The sequence below is a fragment of the Rhineura floridana genome, chromosome 20, assembly GCF_030035675.1.
Source record: "Rhineura floridana isolate rRhiFlo1 chromosome 20, rRhiFlo1.hap2, whole genome shotgun sequence".
NCBI classification, from domain to species: domain Eukaryota; kingdom Metazoa; phylum Chordata; class Lepidosauria; order Squamata; family Rhineuridae; genus Rhineura; species Rhineura floridana.
In genome coordinates this window covers 19,725,725-19,741,682 of record NC_084499.1, presented here as the reverse complement: position 1 = coordinate 19,741,682, position 15,958 = coordinate 19,725,725, and the positions used below count along the sequence as shown (strand labels likewise).

At 48.1% G+C, this 15,958-nt stretch overlaps 1 protein-coding gene across 2 annotated transcripts in view; it reads left to right on the top strand.

Moving 5' to 3' along the window:
* The window catches only part of SH3GLB2 (SH3 domain containing GRB2 like, endophilin B2), a 47,268-nt gene that overhangs the window by 17,352 nt on the left and 13,958 nt on the right, over positions 1 to 15,958 (top strand). Inside the window, exons 3-6 of one of the 2 annotated variants that reach the window (XM_061604378.1) lie at positions 359 to 487; positions 4,820 to 4,953; positions 5,961 to 6,053; positions 12,540 to 12,602. In XM_061604378.1, the coding sequence (XP_061460362.1) occupies positions 359 to 487; positions 4,820 to 4,953; positions 5,961 to 6,053; positions 12,540 to 12,602 (419 nt within the window). The remainder of the gene's footprint in view (positions 1 to 358; positions 488 to 4,819; positions 4,954 to 5,960; positions 6,054 to 12,539; positions 12,603 to 15,958) is intronic. The other variant, XM_061604379.1, reaches the window with a different exon arrangement.

Sequence of the window (15,958 nt, the reverse complement as noted above, 5' to 3'; positions counted from 1 at the left end):
GTTCTCCTGGGTTTAAAAAACTGGAAAAGCTTAAAAACAGAATAAAACACACACGCACCCCATCATCTCAAATGCCTGAGCAAATAGGGACATCTTCAGCCCAGTTCCCAGAAGCTTGTAATGTCTACGCCAGGCAGGCCTCCTTAGAGAGGGCATTCCAGAGTTGAGGAGCCATCACAGAAAAGACCCTCTTTTTTTGTAGAACAGTTAAAAAAAAACCAACCCAAAAACCTTGGCCGTGTCTGGGGAAGCAAATGCATGGATGGTCCTCTTGACTTCTGCCCAGAGCTGTATGATCATCTTCCTTGTTTCCCCTCAAAAAGCATTCGGCGTCTCACGCCGTCCCATTTCCTTCCAGGTGCCAGAGTCGAAGAGTTCCTTTATGAGAAGCTGGACCGGAAAGTTCCCTCCCGAGTCACCAACGGGGAGCTCCTGGCGCAATATATGATCGAGGCGGCCAATGATTTTGGCCCTAGTTCTCCCTATGGTGAGTTGTAGGGCCCCGGGGGCATCTTTCATCCCGCAGGGGGCGTTTAGAGACAGCAAGGACTGGCGAGTCTCTTGCCTCCCCTGTCTTGTGTCCGTTCCTCGGATATGCATGGAGGACTTAGGCGTGGAGGTTAGCGTTGACCAGAATTAAATGGCTGGCTAAACTAGCAAACCCAAATCTTCGGGTCACCCTTGCTCTTGGTTGTAGAGCAGCTGACACGGCCAGTGGTCAGGCATGATGAGAGTTGTAGACCTTTGATGGCCATTTTGCTCAGCCCAAGGGCCGCATTCCCTTCTGGGCAACTTGCTGAGGGCTGCATGCTAGTGATTGGTGGAGCCAGGGGCAAAAGCGGACAGAACAACGAATGCGAACTTTGCCTTCTTTACAGTACGCTAGTTTCTGTGCACCCACATGTCCCACTCTCTCCTCTATCCGGACAAGCAAGGGGCCGGGATCAGAGTTCGAGATGCGTCCTAGCCGGGCAAAGCCACCTTCTGTGCAAAGCGGGGCCAGTGCGGGGTGTGGTCTGTGGAGAGTCCCAAGGGCCAGGTGCAGAGGCCTGAAGGGCCATGTTCAGCCCTGAGCTTAAGGTTCCCCGCCTGTGCTGTATTTTTATTTATTTATTTATTTATAGAATTTATTAGTCGCCCATCTGGCTGGCTGCCCAGCCACTCTGGGCGACGTACAACATAGGCATATAATACCTAGACATTGACAATCTAAAAACAATGAAGATAAAATCTAGCCAACCCCAAAAGCCTGCCTGAAGAGCCAGGTCTTCAAGGCCCGGCGGAAACTCATCATTGTAGACCCACAAATATCTGGAAGGTCACAGCTCGGCCAACTCCGCTTAGAACTTTAGGGGGGGTCCAGTGTTGTGCAGTTCGTTCCAGTTAACCCAACAACTTGGCATTGGAAGGGACTGTTTCTGGCATCTCTGGCCGTTGGCCGTGCGGGCTGGGGCTCGTGGGAGTTGTAGTCCCAAGCCTCTGGAGGGCACCAAGTTGCAGGAAAGGCTGCTTTATGTCTCCATCTTAGACCGCTTCCCTGTAACAGCTTCCTTGGAAGGACTCTAGGGTGTGTGGTTTTGCTGAGGGTGCTGAGCGTTCTCCGAAGCAGGCTTTCCCAACCTGGCACCCTCCAGGTGTTTGTGACAACAGGCTGGGGCTCACAGGAGTTGTAGTTCAAAAATGTTGGAGGGCGCCAGGTTGGGGAAAGATGTTCTGAAACAGAGCTACAGTTCCCAGGTTGCCTTAGGAGAGGCAGCTAGTCTGTGCTGTGTAAGGTAAGTCCCAGCTGCACTAGATATTTAAACCAGTATCATACCACATTAAATGGCTGTGGCTTCTTCCCCCAAAGCATCCTGGGAGCTGTAGTTTGTAAAGGATGCTGAGAATTGTTAGGAGGCACCCCCCCTTCCCTTCCCAGAGTTACAATTCTCTGAGTGGTTTAAACAGTCAATCCCTCTTCCCAGGGAACTCTGGGTATTGTAGCTCTGTGAAGAGAATATGGGGGTCTCCTAACAGCTCAGCACCTTGAACAAACTACAGTTCCCAGGATTCTTTGGGGGAAGCCATGACTGTTGCAAGCAGTATAATACTGCTTTAAATGTATAGTATTAATGGAGCCATAATTTGGTGAGAAAGGTCAGAATCTGGAACTGGGCTCAGAAACCAGTTTGTTTGTTTTTGTTTCTCATTTTAAGCAAACACAAGCTTCTAGCCCTCAGTACGGTGAGATAAGCCTTGAAGTGTGTGGGGAGCTGGGGATTTTTTTTAACTGCATATCTAAAATGAATATGCAACTACAACCAAACTTTGTTAATAATAATTCATTGTTGCTTAGCATACCCTTGATTAGGAGAACTTGGCAGTGCTGCAGTGTTTGAAATCTTAATGGGTTCCCTCGGGAAGGATTATAACTCAATGTCAAAGCTGAGCAATAAGAAATTAACTTCTCTATTTTACTTGGTGGTGTTTATGCTGTGTACCATCCAACCACAAGATTCAGGATCATTTGTAATAGGAAAGATGCCTTCAGACTAAATGCTGGGGAAATTCACTTTTGGATAGGTCTTGGGTCAGGTTAAGGAAGAGCCCATAAAGGAATGATCTCTTACTAGCCAACAAATTGTTGTTGTTGTTGTTGTTGAAGATGATGTTGTTGTTATTTTGATTGATTGATTGATTTGTATCCCGCCCTTCCTCCCAGCAGGAGCCCAATAGGAATATTTAATTCAGCCTTGAACTATGAGGACTAGAATCTTGCTATATTTTTAGGGGAAGAGACGAAGCTCAGCGGTAGAGCACTTGCTTTGCATGCAGAAGGTTCCAAGTTCAGTCCCGAGCAGCAGCTCCAGGTAGAGCTCAGAACGTTCCCCATCTGAAATCCTGGAGAGCTGCTGCCAGTCAGTGTAGACAATACTGAGCTAGATAGGCCAAGGGTCTGACTCAATACACGGCAGCTTCTCTAGGATCCTCACAGGAAGACCCCGAGTGCATGAGAGAAAACTGTAGGGCATATGGTAATGGTGAATACTATCTAATTGCGGACATGGACTAATGGGAGTTGTATTCCAAAATGCCCAGAGACCACCAAGTCGGAGAAGGCTGGCTTACTGCCGTTTGAAGCCACTGTAACGTTGCTGGGCTCTGTGATCTGGGTCTGATTTGGCTGCTTCTCTGGACTCCCTAGTTTTGGAGACAGCTTCATTCTAACGCAAGGCCTTTCTAGCTGAAGCACCTCTGTGCCCTTTCGGAAACTTGAGGAGACCCGGCCATTCCGTAAATGCACCCGTGAGTCAGCTTGCAGTGATGCAAAGCCAAACGCCAGGCAGCACCATCTCAGGATGGGGAACTGGAGACATTGCCTTTCTAGAGAAAATTGAAAAGGGAAATAACAGTGATCGAGCACTTCTGTGGCCAGGGTGATGCGCAGTCTTGCAGTTCCACAACAAAAGTGCAGAATTCAGCTTCCCTAGCCGCTTATGAGATCCGGTTTCTAGCCCTCAGGCTAGAGGAAGCCTGAAAAAATGTTGGGGCAATGCCTGGTCGCTCTCCGCTGCCCACCAGGAGCTGGGAAGGAGCATCTGGGAACTTCTGAGAAGTGTGCATCATCGTGCCGCCGGTGCACGTTAAACCATTGTTTTGTTTTTTTAAACCGCGGCCTAATGTGCTGTGCAAACTGGGTCCACGACAGAGAAAGAAAACTTGGGATGCGCTGCAGCGGCGAGCTGCTCTGCAGAGTTCTGAGTTCTGCTTCCGCTAAAATCAATTCCCTAGAGCGTGCCGGAGCCTCAGCCAGTTGCCCTCTCAGCTGATTGGACACCAGTTGGCCCATTCTCTCTGCTCTGATGCGCCTCGATTTGATTGTGCTGGGTTCTTGTAAATCTATTAACGGCTCCCAGTCTTGGTTAATGATCTCAGTCTCTTATAATCACATGGTGATCTCACACACAAAAGGCTTCGGGCAACCTTTTGGGCCCCCGCAACTGAAGTGAAAACAGCTGCAATCTGGAAACGGTGCAATATCATTAGGGAAGATAACCTGGCTCTTAGGCCCATAATCGCTATTTTTCTCTTCACATTATTGTAATTAAGTCAAAGTAAGTCTAATTGAAATAATTACATATCCTCCCCCTTGCCTGAATTTGCCTTAATTTCCTCCCTTCCCTTACCCCAGCCAGGTCTGTTTTAGATTTTAAGCCCCTTTGAGTGGGGTCTTGATGACGTTTATTTTTATTTTATTTATAAAAGTATTTACATACCGCCCTCTCGCAAAACATCCGGGGGTTGTACAACAAAACAGAAGCATTTAAAAACAATACCAAATGATCATTAAAATGACTGTCTACTCAAAAAAAATATTTTAAACATACTTGAACTCTGGGTTGCCTCCAACTAAGTTTTATTCAGAGTAGACCCACTGAAATGAATGAGTGTTGCAAGTTTAAAAAAATGGGGGCGGGATGAGTTTGTTGCTTGTGGGGAAAGGTTAGAGGCTTATTTAGGAGGACAGAAGCAGAAAAAATGAGGTGTAGTTTGGGGAGAGTCTGCCAAGGGCCAGACTGAAAGGCTGGGAGGGCCACATTTGGCTCTCGGTCCTGAGGTTCTGCCCTCTCTCCCCTCCCCCCCCGATTAAACTCTGCAGCTGTTGTTTGAGGACATCCATCCTGCAGCTAGGGCGAACAAGCGGAAACAGGGAGGCGACTCCCAGCCGTTGTCACCTGGCACCTGCAGAGAGACAGAGCTGGCTTAACACTCCTTGGCTTCCAGTGAGCGTTGCCCAAACAAGACCCTTTCTCCATTGGTTTTTGTGTGTGTGTCGCAGGGAAGACCCTCATCAAAGTTGGCGAAACGGAGCGGCGCCTGGGCGGGGTGGAGCGGGACTTCATCCACTCCGCCTCCATCAACTTTCTGAGTCCCCTGCGCAACTTCCTGGAAGGAGACTGGAGGACCATTTCGGTACGTTAGAGGGGAAGGAGGGCCGACGCTCAGAGAGCCTGCTTTGCATGCCAAAGGTCCCGGGTTCAGATTTCCCAATGGCATCTCCAGGTTAGGCTGGAGAAAATACTCCCTGCCTTGAAACCCTGGCGAGCTGCTGCCAGCCAGCGTAGACAATACTGAGCCAGATGGAGGCATTCAAGAGGCAGCTGGACAGCCATCTGTCGGGAAAGCTTTGATTTGGATTCCTGCATTGAGCAGGGGGTTGGACTTGATGACCTTATAGGCCCCGTCCAACTCCACTATTCTATGATTCTATGAGATCATCGGTCCATCTAGCTCAGTATAAGGCAGCTTCCTATTTCAAGTGGCTTGCTAATTCAGAAGCATGAGGACTAGAATCTTACTTTATGTTTAAGGGAAAGGCTGTAGCTCAGCTGTAGAGTACCTGCTTTGCATGCAGAAGGTCCCAGGTTCAAATCCCAGGCAGCACCTCCAGGTAGGTCTGGGAAAGACCCCAGCCTGAAACCCTGGAGAGCTGCTGCCAGTCAGTGTAGGCAATACTGAGCTAGTTCTGACTCGGTATCGGTATGAGGAAGCCGTTTACATTTCCTTCAGCAGCCAGCAAGTACAAAGGGGCTAATTATCTGGGGGATGGGGAGAGGGTGGCTGTTTGGGACCCTTGCAAAGGATGCTGGAGATTAAATGCTCTGGGTTTATTTATTTTGTTTGTTTATTTATTTATTTATTTATTAGCAGATCAATAAGTTAGGCTGCGTACATCACCATATGCTTAAAAGCACATGACTCCCCCCTCCTCCCAAAAAATATTGGGAACTGTAGTTTGTTGAGGGTGCTGGGAATTGTAGCTCTGGGCTTTCAACGTATGGCATGTACATTGCCTTCATTTAAGTTGCCAGTAGCTGTGTGTTGGTTGGTTGGTTGGTTTTTGCAAGCTCATCTGGGAGTCTTGACTCTTCCCCCTCCCTCACAGCCCCCCCCCGGGCTTTTTTCTTTCTTTCCTTCAGAAGGAGAGACGGATCTTGCAAAACCGTCGCCTGGACCTAGACGCTTGCAAAGCCAGGCTGAAGAAAGCAAAGGCAGCAGAAGCCAAAGCCGCGGTAACTCTCCTCTCATCCTCCCCCTGCCACAATAAAACCCTTGAGTGGTTTGTTTGTTTTTCACCCACCCACCTAGTCCTTTTAGTCATTCTGCATGTGACAGGTTCAATCATGTGCTCTGTGATCTCCATCTCTCTCGTCCTCCCCCTTGTGTGCCTGAATCTGTTCTGAACTGCATGCAGTTGCATCATCTAGTCAGGAGGGGGAAAGGTTATTGTGTCTGTGAACTCTTCCCCACCTCCCTGACACCCCCCCCCCACACACACACACACATGCCGGAGTGAGTAATTGTCCTTGGTAGGAAGAAGGGATGGGTGCATTTGGCCAAAGAGCCCTTAGCAGAGTTACGCATTTCCCTTTTGATCACAATCCAGCTCTTTCAGAGTTGGGCATGTTTAACTCAACCGTTCCCTGGCTGATTTTGTCCGCCTCTGTTGCTTGCAATGGGGCTGTTTTGCGGTTTATAATGCAAAACTCAGACACTCCAGGTCTAGCTAGTGGGGGCGTCAGAACTTGGCACCCAACCCCCCCCCAAAATATCCACTTTAAGGATGTTCTGGCTGAAGATGTGTTGGTGCCAAAGATGGAGACGCCACATGATGCCTCTTGCTCCCCTAGCCACAAATCAATATAGTAGCCTGCACCCACCTGGTGCGCTCCGGATCCTCTAGACTACGATGCCAATGGCTGATTGGAGTTGCGACCCAAACATCTGCAGAGGTTGGCGAAGACTGTAATATAGGATGCCATGATTTCTGGGTTAACTGTCATTGCGCTCTTTCGCCGTCCCCTTTTATTTGAAGGGGATGTGGGATGGAATCCTGCCCCCCATTCTTAATTTATTTTCCCCACAGAAACTTTTCTCGTTGTCTTAAGAGCACAAATGCACAGATTCCAATTGCAAATACAGTATTTCCCCCGAGTGTGGCAGTTTCAAAGAGTGTGTTTGTTTTTAGCTTCGTCTACTAAATAACGGGTAAATGCAAGCGTGCTGAATGATGGGAGTTGGTGGTACCAATAGTTGCTTTGGTCCTGCAAGGACTAGCAACTTGAGGTGGAGTGTAAATAAGATTTTTTTTTTCTTTTGGCCAGGGTCATGTGTTGCACAGGGGAAAGCCTTGAACTAGGGATGGAGAACCTTTGTCTCCCGCAGATGTGGTTGGACTCCAAATCCCATCAGCCCCAGCCAGCATAGTCAGGGATGGTGGGAGTTGCAGTTCAACAGATGCCACATAATATTCATTCCACACTTTTGAGAAATCTATCTTTCAGCGTGGAAGCTCCTGCACTTTGCAACTCTCTGCCTGTTGACATCAGGCAGGAGCCTTCGCTGTACTGTGTCTTTTTCCCCCCGGCACCGGCGTACAATTTTTTGTTGGGGCTAGCCTGTCTAGAAGTCAGCATGTGTTTTAATCTGTTTTTAGCTTGTCGTACATTTTAACTATTTTTAGTTCCTGTTTTTAACTCTGTCTTTTATTGATAATGTTAGTTTTTTGGAAACTGCTTAGAGGTTCTGCTTGCAATCAAGCAGGGTACAAATTTGGTTAAATAAATTAACATAAACACACACAGCTGTTTAACAGAAATGAAAACCAACCCAGATGGTTTTTAAACGCAACCATGCATTTAATGCAACATTAACCAAGTCCTCCGTTCCAATCAGACCTCAGATACCAGACTGGCTGAACTCTGCTTAGACCCTGAACCCCTCATGCCACTTGGGTCTTCCTCCATAAGAGCTGTGTTCATTCAATACACATCTGCCTCCATCAGCCACACAGATGGGGAAACTCTGGCCCTCCAGATCTTGTTGGACTTCAGATCCCATCAGCCCAGCCAGCATGGCCAGTACTCGGGGATGATGGGAGTTGTAGTCCAGCAACAGCTGGCCGATTCCACCATTCCTGCAGGCCAAGTGCCTGTTACGTAGGGGGCTGCATGCGATCCACCCTCTCTGATAGTGGCACATTTTGCCAGTGCCTCACTGTGGCCTCTATGTTTTGGGGTACCTGTGCTCTATTGAGGAGGAGTCCCTAAGAACTTGGCTGCTGCCGTCACCTTGAATGGAATACAATTGTGTGAACTTGCCTGTTGCTAGGATTGAAAAACGTCCAGTTTGATGCATCAACTTCTCTTGTGTTTGGACCCCACTCTCTGTTTGCCTGCTATCTTCCCTTCCCTATGACTCCTCCGTGTCCCTTCCTCATAGAAAGGGGCTGAAGGAAACATGCTGCTCTCCCCCCTCTCTTAAAACTACTCCCCAACAGCTCTCCATTTTGGCATCTCAACCCTCCAATCTTCAGTCTACTTCTCCACCGTTCTACATCATTCCATGATTTTTTTTTAAGTTCTCATGACAATCAACGTTTTGGTACGATTTTTTCCCCCATATTTAATTGTGCCTCACATCCCCATATTTGCAAAGCCGTTTCCCCCCTAACATAATGCATTTTTGTCGGTTTTCACTATTACCTTTGTAAACCGCCTGGAGGGTTTCTTTTGCATTCAAGCGGCACATACGTTTCGTCAAATAACTATTATTTATTTATTTATTTATTGCATTGGTATACCGCCCCATAGCCGAAGCTCTCTGGGCAGTTTACAGCAATTAAAAAAATTAAAAACAATTTAAATAGCTAGTGTATGCATTTATAGGCACGCTCTACCATGGTGTGTGTGTGTGTTTTTCGTACGTATTAGTTGGGTGGAGAACTGAATTGCAAAATTCAGAGAAGTGCGAGTTTCGAAGGGATGACTGTGTTTTGGTTTGCGTAGTGTTTCAGGAAATGTGGATTTGGGACCCATGCCTTTAAATGCGAACTGAATCGAATCCCCCCCATCCCTTCTTATAGCCCAGCTCTCTCCCCCAATGCAGAATTACAACCTTCCCTCCAGCTCGGACTTTTCATCCTTCCAGAGAGTTTAATTTGTTTTGCTATCCAACGCAAATTTCTTTCCAGCCTTCCTGAATTCACTCATGCCTTGTTATGTTGATTTTCCCCAATCTCTCCCAACTTCTGAATCTCTTGCCCTTCATGTTCCTGCTGTTTTTTGTCTACTAACCTTTTTTTTGTTCTGTCTTGTGTTTTTTTCTGTGATTTTGCTCAGTGTGAGGGAGATGTGAGTATTATTTTGTGTTTATGGTGCTGTGATGTTTGATGGCCTGAAATGTTTTTTTTGTGTCCTTCTCCCCTTCATATGAAAGGGATCACCTTTGTCCAGCAGGCCTCTCCCTGGAAAGTGCACTTAAATTGGGATTCGGGGGGGGGGAGGCATCCCACCTGTGGCAGAAACAGCTGGCCAGCTGTCTACTGTGCATCCACAGAGTCTGCAGTCATTTCCATTTTCCAAAGCCTCTTTGGAAGGGTTGCTCAAGAGGCAGAGTTCTGGGATAAGGAGGAAAAGGGCAGTGCAGTGCAGTGTGTGTATATATGCATACCTGTTGCAATACCAAACAAAAGCTGCACAATTTGACTTTTCTTTGAAAATCAAGTTTCTAGTCCTTCGTGGGTGCAAAGATATAAAAGGGAAACAAAATAACTTTTCCCAGGGTGGGACTTGTGATTCGGCATTTTGCTGCTTCACTCATTTTGCGCAAACGATGCACAGTGAATGAAATGGTGCACATTTGCATAACTTCTGCAAAATCTCAAGGCAGAATTTTGATACTCCTTTTTTAAAACAAGCTACACACAGCCCTGGTGCGTTAAGGCGTGTGTTAAGGATTGCGTGTATGATGAGTTATTGGGAAAAGACAAGATTGTGGTTCTTCAGTTACAGATCATGAGTTGGATTTGGGAGACTCAAGGCTCAGTCCATCGTCAAAGAGGCGTGCATTACCAAACATTTGCAGTGCTGTCCTGTCTCATCCCACCTTGAGCTCCCTAATCCTGGCAGTATTGTATTGCAGGGGGAACATTCTTGGCCCTTCCAACATTGCCTCTTGATCACTGCTTGCAAACAGCGGCTATTAGAGCACGAAGTGGCTTGCCTCTTCTGCAGTTTCCATTTTGCTGGTACGAAGCGGCTTGCCTCTTCGGCGGTTCCCTTTTTTTATTTTTGCGCTAGAATGGTTGTCGTGGGTATCTCGGCAAGTCTGCATCCCTGAGCCACGAGATTTGGCGAGGTTGTCAAAACGATGAAAACGTTCACCCAAATAAAACGAAGGCGAGGGTGTAGTGTCAGGATCCTTCCTCCCGGCAATGGGATTCTTTCCCCGTCTCCTAAATGAGGGTTAAGCTGCTCCAAGGTAGTCAAGAACATCTTCCTAGGTTGCTCGTTGCTGCTTCTAAATCATACCTGAATTTGGCCCCTAAATTTAACAAGCTTCTTTTCTCCTGTTAGACTGGTATGTTTTTGCAGAGGGTTGTGTATACAACTCACAGGCTTGTGTACGTGTGTCCTGTACAAGAGGCCAGAACTTAAGTGCAGAATTTGGCATCCAAGAATCAAGTTTCTAGCTCTACTGCTTTGAAGACACTGGCTTGAGAATGTAGAGAAACCTGACTAAGGTTTTGAGGAGGAGGAGGAGGAGGTGGAGAGCTCTTTGGTTCGTCCTGTAGTCTCAGCAGCCAAAAATTAGGTAACTTTAACTTTTTTAAAGAGTTGTTTTGCTTTATTTTATGCAGGACATACTGGTCTGGTTGTCCACGTATCTTGATGCAAAACTTTTTTAAATGGTGCCGAACTCACAGAGCCCCACCTGGGCTTTGTGTTCCACAGATCAAGAGTCTCCAATTTAAAAGAAAACTCTAGAATGATCTAGAACCATGATAGGATTCTTTAGTCTGCAGTTGGAAGCTGCTCTTCAGAAACCGCTTAGGGTGTCTTTGCAACAGTCTTAGCAACAGGAGCAGTTGGGAAGGGGGTAAGCCTCCCTGTGCACCTCAGTGCTGACAGCAGAGTGGCCCCCTCTCCCTTGAAGGAAGCAGTGGTTTGCACTCTCTGGGGTGGGCCCCCCATCTTGAATCCAGAGATTTGTGCTAGCTTGTGCAGAAAATCCAGAGGAATAAACAGTGCAGTAACCATCAATCCAGATGAGGGACGGTGGGAATAAGAAATGGCATTTTGATGAGGACGAGTGTCGTGCAGACTCTCTGGGAAAATGTCCGTGCACGAGCCACAAAGAGCCTGAAATAAATGTTGGTGCTGAAGCACCCTTTAATCTGCCATTCCTCCCAGGAGCGCTGGATGGTCTCCACAGCCTTCTGTTTCATCTTCCATCTTGACAACACTGTGAGCTAGGGGGTGTAGGTGTGTGTGAGAGAGAGGAATGGAAGAGTTGAGCCTAGTTAGTCTCTATCCATGCATCAGAACACCCCAGTAGTTTGTCTCCGTGCGTTTCTCCCCTCCAAACTTGGATTTTGGAGGCAGAAGAAATCACGCAAGGCAGACCTCTGCTTTTTGCATTCTTGATTCTGATCACAAGACTTGGGCCTCTTTTTTCCTACCTTGGGATGCAGCCCTGCCTCTGTGGAACACTCGATGTAGAAAGTGAGCATCGTTCAGTGGCTAGATCTTTGCATGTAGAAGGTCATTTTGCTTTCCTCTTTGTAGCTTATTTGTATGTTTTCTAAATCTGACTTCTGATCCGCACCATACCTTTAAAGCACATGGCTTCTCCCCAAAGAATCCTAGGAACTGTAGTTTACCCCCTTGGAGAGCTCTAATTCCCAGCACCCTTAAACTACAGTTCCCAGGATTATTTTTTTGGGGGGGACACACCATGTGCTTTAAATGTGCATCATGCCCACGCCATTCATTTAAAGCACATAGTTCCTCCAAATAATCCTGGGACCTGTAGCATACTCCCTTGCAGAGCTATACAGTTCTCAGTACCCTTAAAGTACATTTCCCAAGATTCTTTGGGGGGTAGGAACGCCTCATGCTTTAAATATGTCATGCTTGCACCATACAGTTAACACGTGTTACATTTTCAGAGGCTGGGAATAATCTCTAGCTGGCAAGAAAAAGTGACGTGCCGGTCAAGGTGAGGCTGTAGCCCAGGTTGTGGGGAACCCGTGGCCCTCCCAGAGCTGCTGAACTACAACTCCCGTCATCCCTGGCCGTTGGCCATGCTTGCTGCCGGGCCCAATGGGAGTCGTAGTTCAGCAACATCAGGAGGGCCAAAGGCGCCCCACATCCCGCTATAGCCCTTGCTCCGTGGAGGTAGAAGAGCTTGCTTGTTCCTCTGGAAACATCCCTCTCTCAGCACAAGCTGCTTGCAGGGAGGGAAGTGTCTAAATCAGCCTTTCCCAACCTTTAGGTCCCCAGATGTTGCTGGACTACAACTCCCATCAGCCCCAGCATGGCCAACCATCAGGGATGATGGGGATTGTAGTCCAGCAACATCTGGGGACCCAAAGGTTGGGAAAGGCTGGTCGGATTCTTGCAGGAAGTGCCCATCTCTCTAGCCTTCCTCCCTCCCTCCAAAAACAAAAATCTTTCTGCATGATCTGTACGTGAAATTCTATTCCCCCTCCGTAGGCTGTGCCTGACTTTAACGAGACTAGACCACGTAATTACATTCTCTCCGCCAGCGCATCAGCGGTAAGATCAATTCTCACCCTCCATCTCTTAGACATTTGTCTTTTAACCTTTCTGTCCCTCTCCTTCGCTCTCCCCCCTTTTTCTTTATCATCCCTGAGCAAGCGTTTAATGCTGGTTTTCAACATTTTAACATGACAGCAGCTATTCAGGACCGAATCCCTGCTCAAGCTTTGTGCACAGAGGAACTGGCTGGGGTTGCTGGTGACCCACAGGGTTTGTTAGTTTGTTTGCAGCATTTAGACCCCACCCCATTTATTTATTTATTATAAGCATTTTATGTACCACTTTTTTTAAAAAAATCTCTAAGTGGTGTACAAAAGCTCTCAAGGGGCCTTACGGATATCTGTTCTGTTCCCTGCCGTCCTAGGCTCGCGATCTAAAAAGACATGGCATGCGAGGATAAATGAAGTGGAGGGAGAAGGAAAAGCAAGTTCTGAAAGGTTAGCATTCTGCCCAGTGCTATTGGCAGTCTTGGCCTTCCGAGAGAGCAGCCCCTCCCTATATCGGATCCAGGGCTAGAGCAGGTGAAAGCATCCAGGGCAGCTGGTTAAGAGGATCATCCTTAGGAAATTGGTGGTAGCCATGAGCCTGCCAAAGTGCTTCCACTTTATCTTTTCCTTTAAGGCAGTCGTGGCTGGTGGCTCCGATGTCAGTGGAATCTGCTCCGGGTTTTAGTCCGAACTTCCAAGGAGCTGTCCAAGGTGCTGAACATGGAGCCACTAGTCACCACTACTCTACGCCAGTGCCCAATAAAATAATGCTTTTTTCTGGAGGCCTTGTGTGGCTGCATTAAGCCCAGAGGAAGATACCATGTCATTCCTATAAAGACCTTCCTCCTGGTTAGGGATCCTAGAAGCGAGGGGAAGGTGGCAGAAGGGACCAGAGCCCCCAAGCTTAAGATTGGCTAAGCCTCTTTGAGGGATGACCGGTTAAAACGAGCCCTGTTGCAGTCAAGGCACCTTGATAAGAGGGAAAGGGCTTAGGAGGCAACAGCTATCTCTTGTCGGTGCCCTGGGGGCAGAGCGTTGCCGGGGAGACAGGAGCCAAGCTAAGAGGGAATATGTAGACTGAGAGCGGAGAGGGCTAGAGCCTTGAGCAGGGAGCTGTTTGTTCTTCTGCGATTTGATAGTAATTGCGGAACTATGTCCTGTTGCAGCTGGGATCCTTTTCTTGATTTAATGTTTAAACAGCAGACCTCCTTCAGCTTTCCCAGGTTGAAATATGCCACTTCCAGGGGTCTGTTCCTCCCTGCTTCATTTTACACAGAGGTAAAGACCTTGCCAGATTCAACACTTTTAAAAACACTTCATCTCCCGATTGCTTGTGCACAAGCGAGCTCTCCTCCCTGAAAACCCGAGGCAAAGACTGATGGTGACGAACGGCGTCCTGCCTCTTCAGCTCTGCCTTGCCCAACCTGGTGCCCCTCTGGACAGTTTGGACTACCGCTCCTGTCAGCCTCTGCGTCGTACAGCCGTGTCGTCGGGGGCCAATGGGAGTCGTTGCCTGGAGGGGCACCAAGTTGCAGATGGCTACTTTAGTTCTTTTTAAGAACGGAAAGATCCGGGAGCCGATGAATCTGCACTCGGCTCTTCCTCTCTCTCATTTCTCCACTCTCCCCACCACCACCACCAAACTTCCTTCAAAGGGCAGAGATGTTGTTTTGTGTGGGCGAGAGCAGCCAAATGCCCCTCTCTCCCTCCTCCTCACTTCTTCGTCGTCTTGTCTGTTGCCAAGTGCATCCGAACAAGCTGTGCCTCTCCCCTCCCCTCCCCTCTTGTTAAAATGTTGAAAACTCCGCATGCACACGCGCCTTGCCCTTTTGATTCCTGGGTTGCCGGTGGAGCAACATTGATGCCCTCCTCAAGGTTATAGGGCAGCCTAAGGGAAAGACTGAAATAAATTATATTTATTTTGTTTATTATTTGATCTATATCCCGCCCTTTCTCCCAGCAGGAGCCTGTTGTGTTATAAATTATATGTTGAGGGCCAGGCCTGTCGAAGAGGTAACCTATGGTAACCTAGCTAGCCCCTGTGTGTCACACGCAGGGAGGCTGCTAGGGGTCAGAGATGGGTGTGGGAGGTTGACGGATCTCGCTGATGGCATCAATGTTTGTTTCACGGGGACCCCGTCCAGACCCTTTTCAGGTAGTAATGCTGGGAGTTGCATGTGGGTTTGGTGGTGGCGGCGGCGGCCATGTCTAAAGCATTAAAATGTCCCCTCCCAATAACCGATGAGTTGAGAAGCCACCCTTTAAGTTCCGCCTCTCTTTTCCCAGAGAGGCGTTTCTGACCCAAATCGGCAGCCTTCGCACTTGCGACGAGCGGAGAGGCAAGGTTACCCTCTCGAAGCTGGAACCCTCCTCTGAACCTGTCCACCTTCACACCACACATTTATTCCTCATTATTCCACTTTAATCAGTCGTGGCTGATTAAATCCTGGGAAGTATAGTTTGTTCAGGGTGCTGAGAGTTGTTAGGGGACTCATCACTGAGCTACAATTCTGGGAGTTCTCTGGGAAGATGGACAGATTGTTAAACCACCCTGGCAATGGTAGCTCTGTGAGGAGTGTCCTGACAACTCTCAGCACCCTTCAGAAACTACACTTCCTAGGATTCTTTGGCGGAAGTCAGGGCTGACAAAAGTGGAATAATAGTGGAATAAACGTACAGTGTGAATGTGGCCTGTTTTTCCAAACAGGAAGATGAGAAGGGTTGGTTTGTTGAGAAGCATTTACACTCCACTCAGTATTTTAAGAAATCTCTAAGCGGTGTACCATAGATATATGGGCCTTTCCTCTTGTGGCTGAGGCTGTAATAACGCTATTGTTGTTCAACACTTACCTCCTGCACAGAAGGTGGGGTGGCATATACAGCTCCCCCTTTGATATAATCACAACAGCCCTGTAAGGAAGGCTAGGCCAAGAATGGCTCAGAGTCCTCCCAGTGAGCTTCATGGTTGAGCAGGAATGTAAACCTGGGTCTCTTCGATCCTACTTTCTGGCCATTCCCCCATGCTGGCTTTGATGGGAAAGAGGTGCGTGGTACTGAAAGCTTTCTCCATGGGATGCAAGTGCTGTCTCGGGCAGGCAGCACCCAGGGTTGGCCGGGTGGAGAGGAGAGTATCTTATGGCCATCCAATGGTGTTTGGGTTTTTTAAAAATGTCCTGTCATTGTGCCAGTGCCTCAGACCTTGTAAGGGGCTCTTTCTCCCAACCTGGTGCCCTCGTGGCATTTTGGACGACAGCTTCCATCAGTCCCAGCCAGCTGGAGAGTCGTCATCCAAAACGTCTGGAAGGCACCAGGTTGGGGAATGCTGTTGTAGTGACTGGTACAGGACTTCTGTCTTGCCCTAAATCT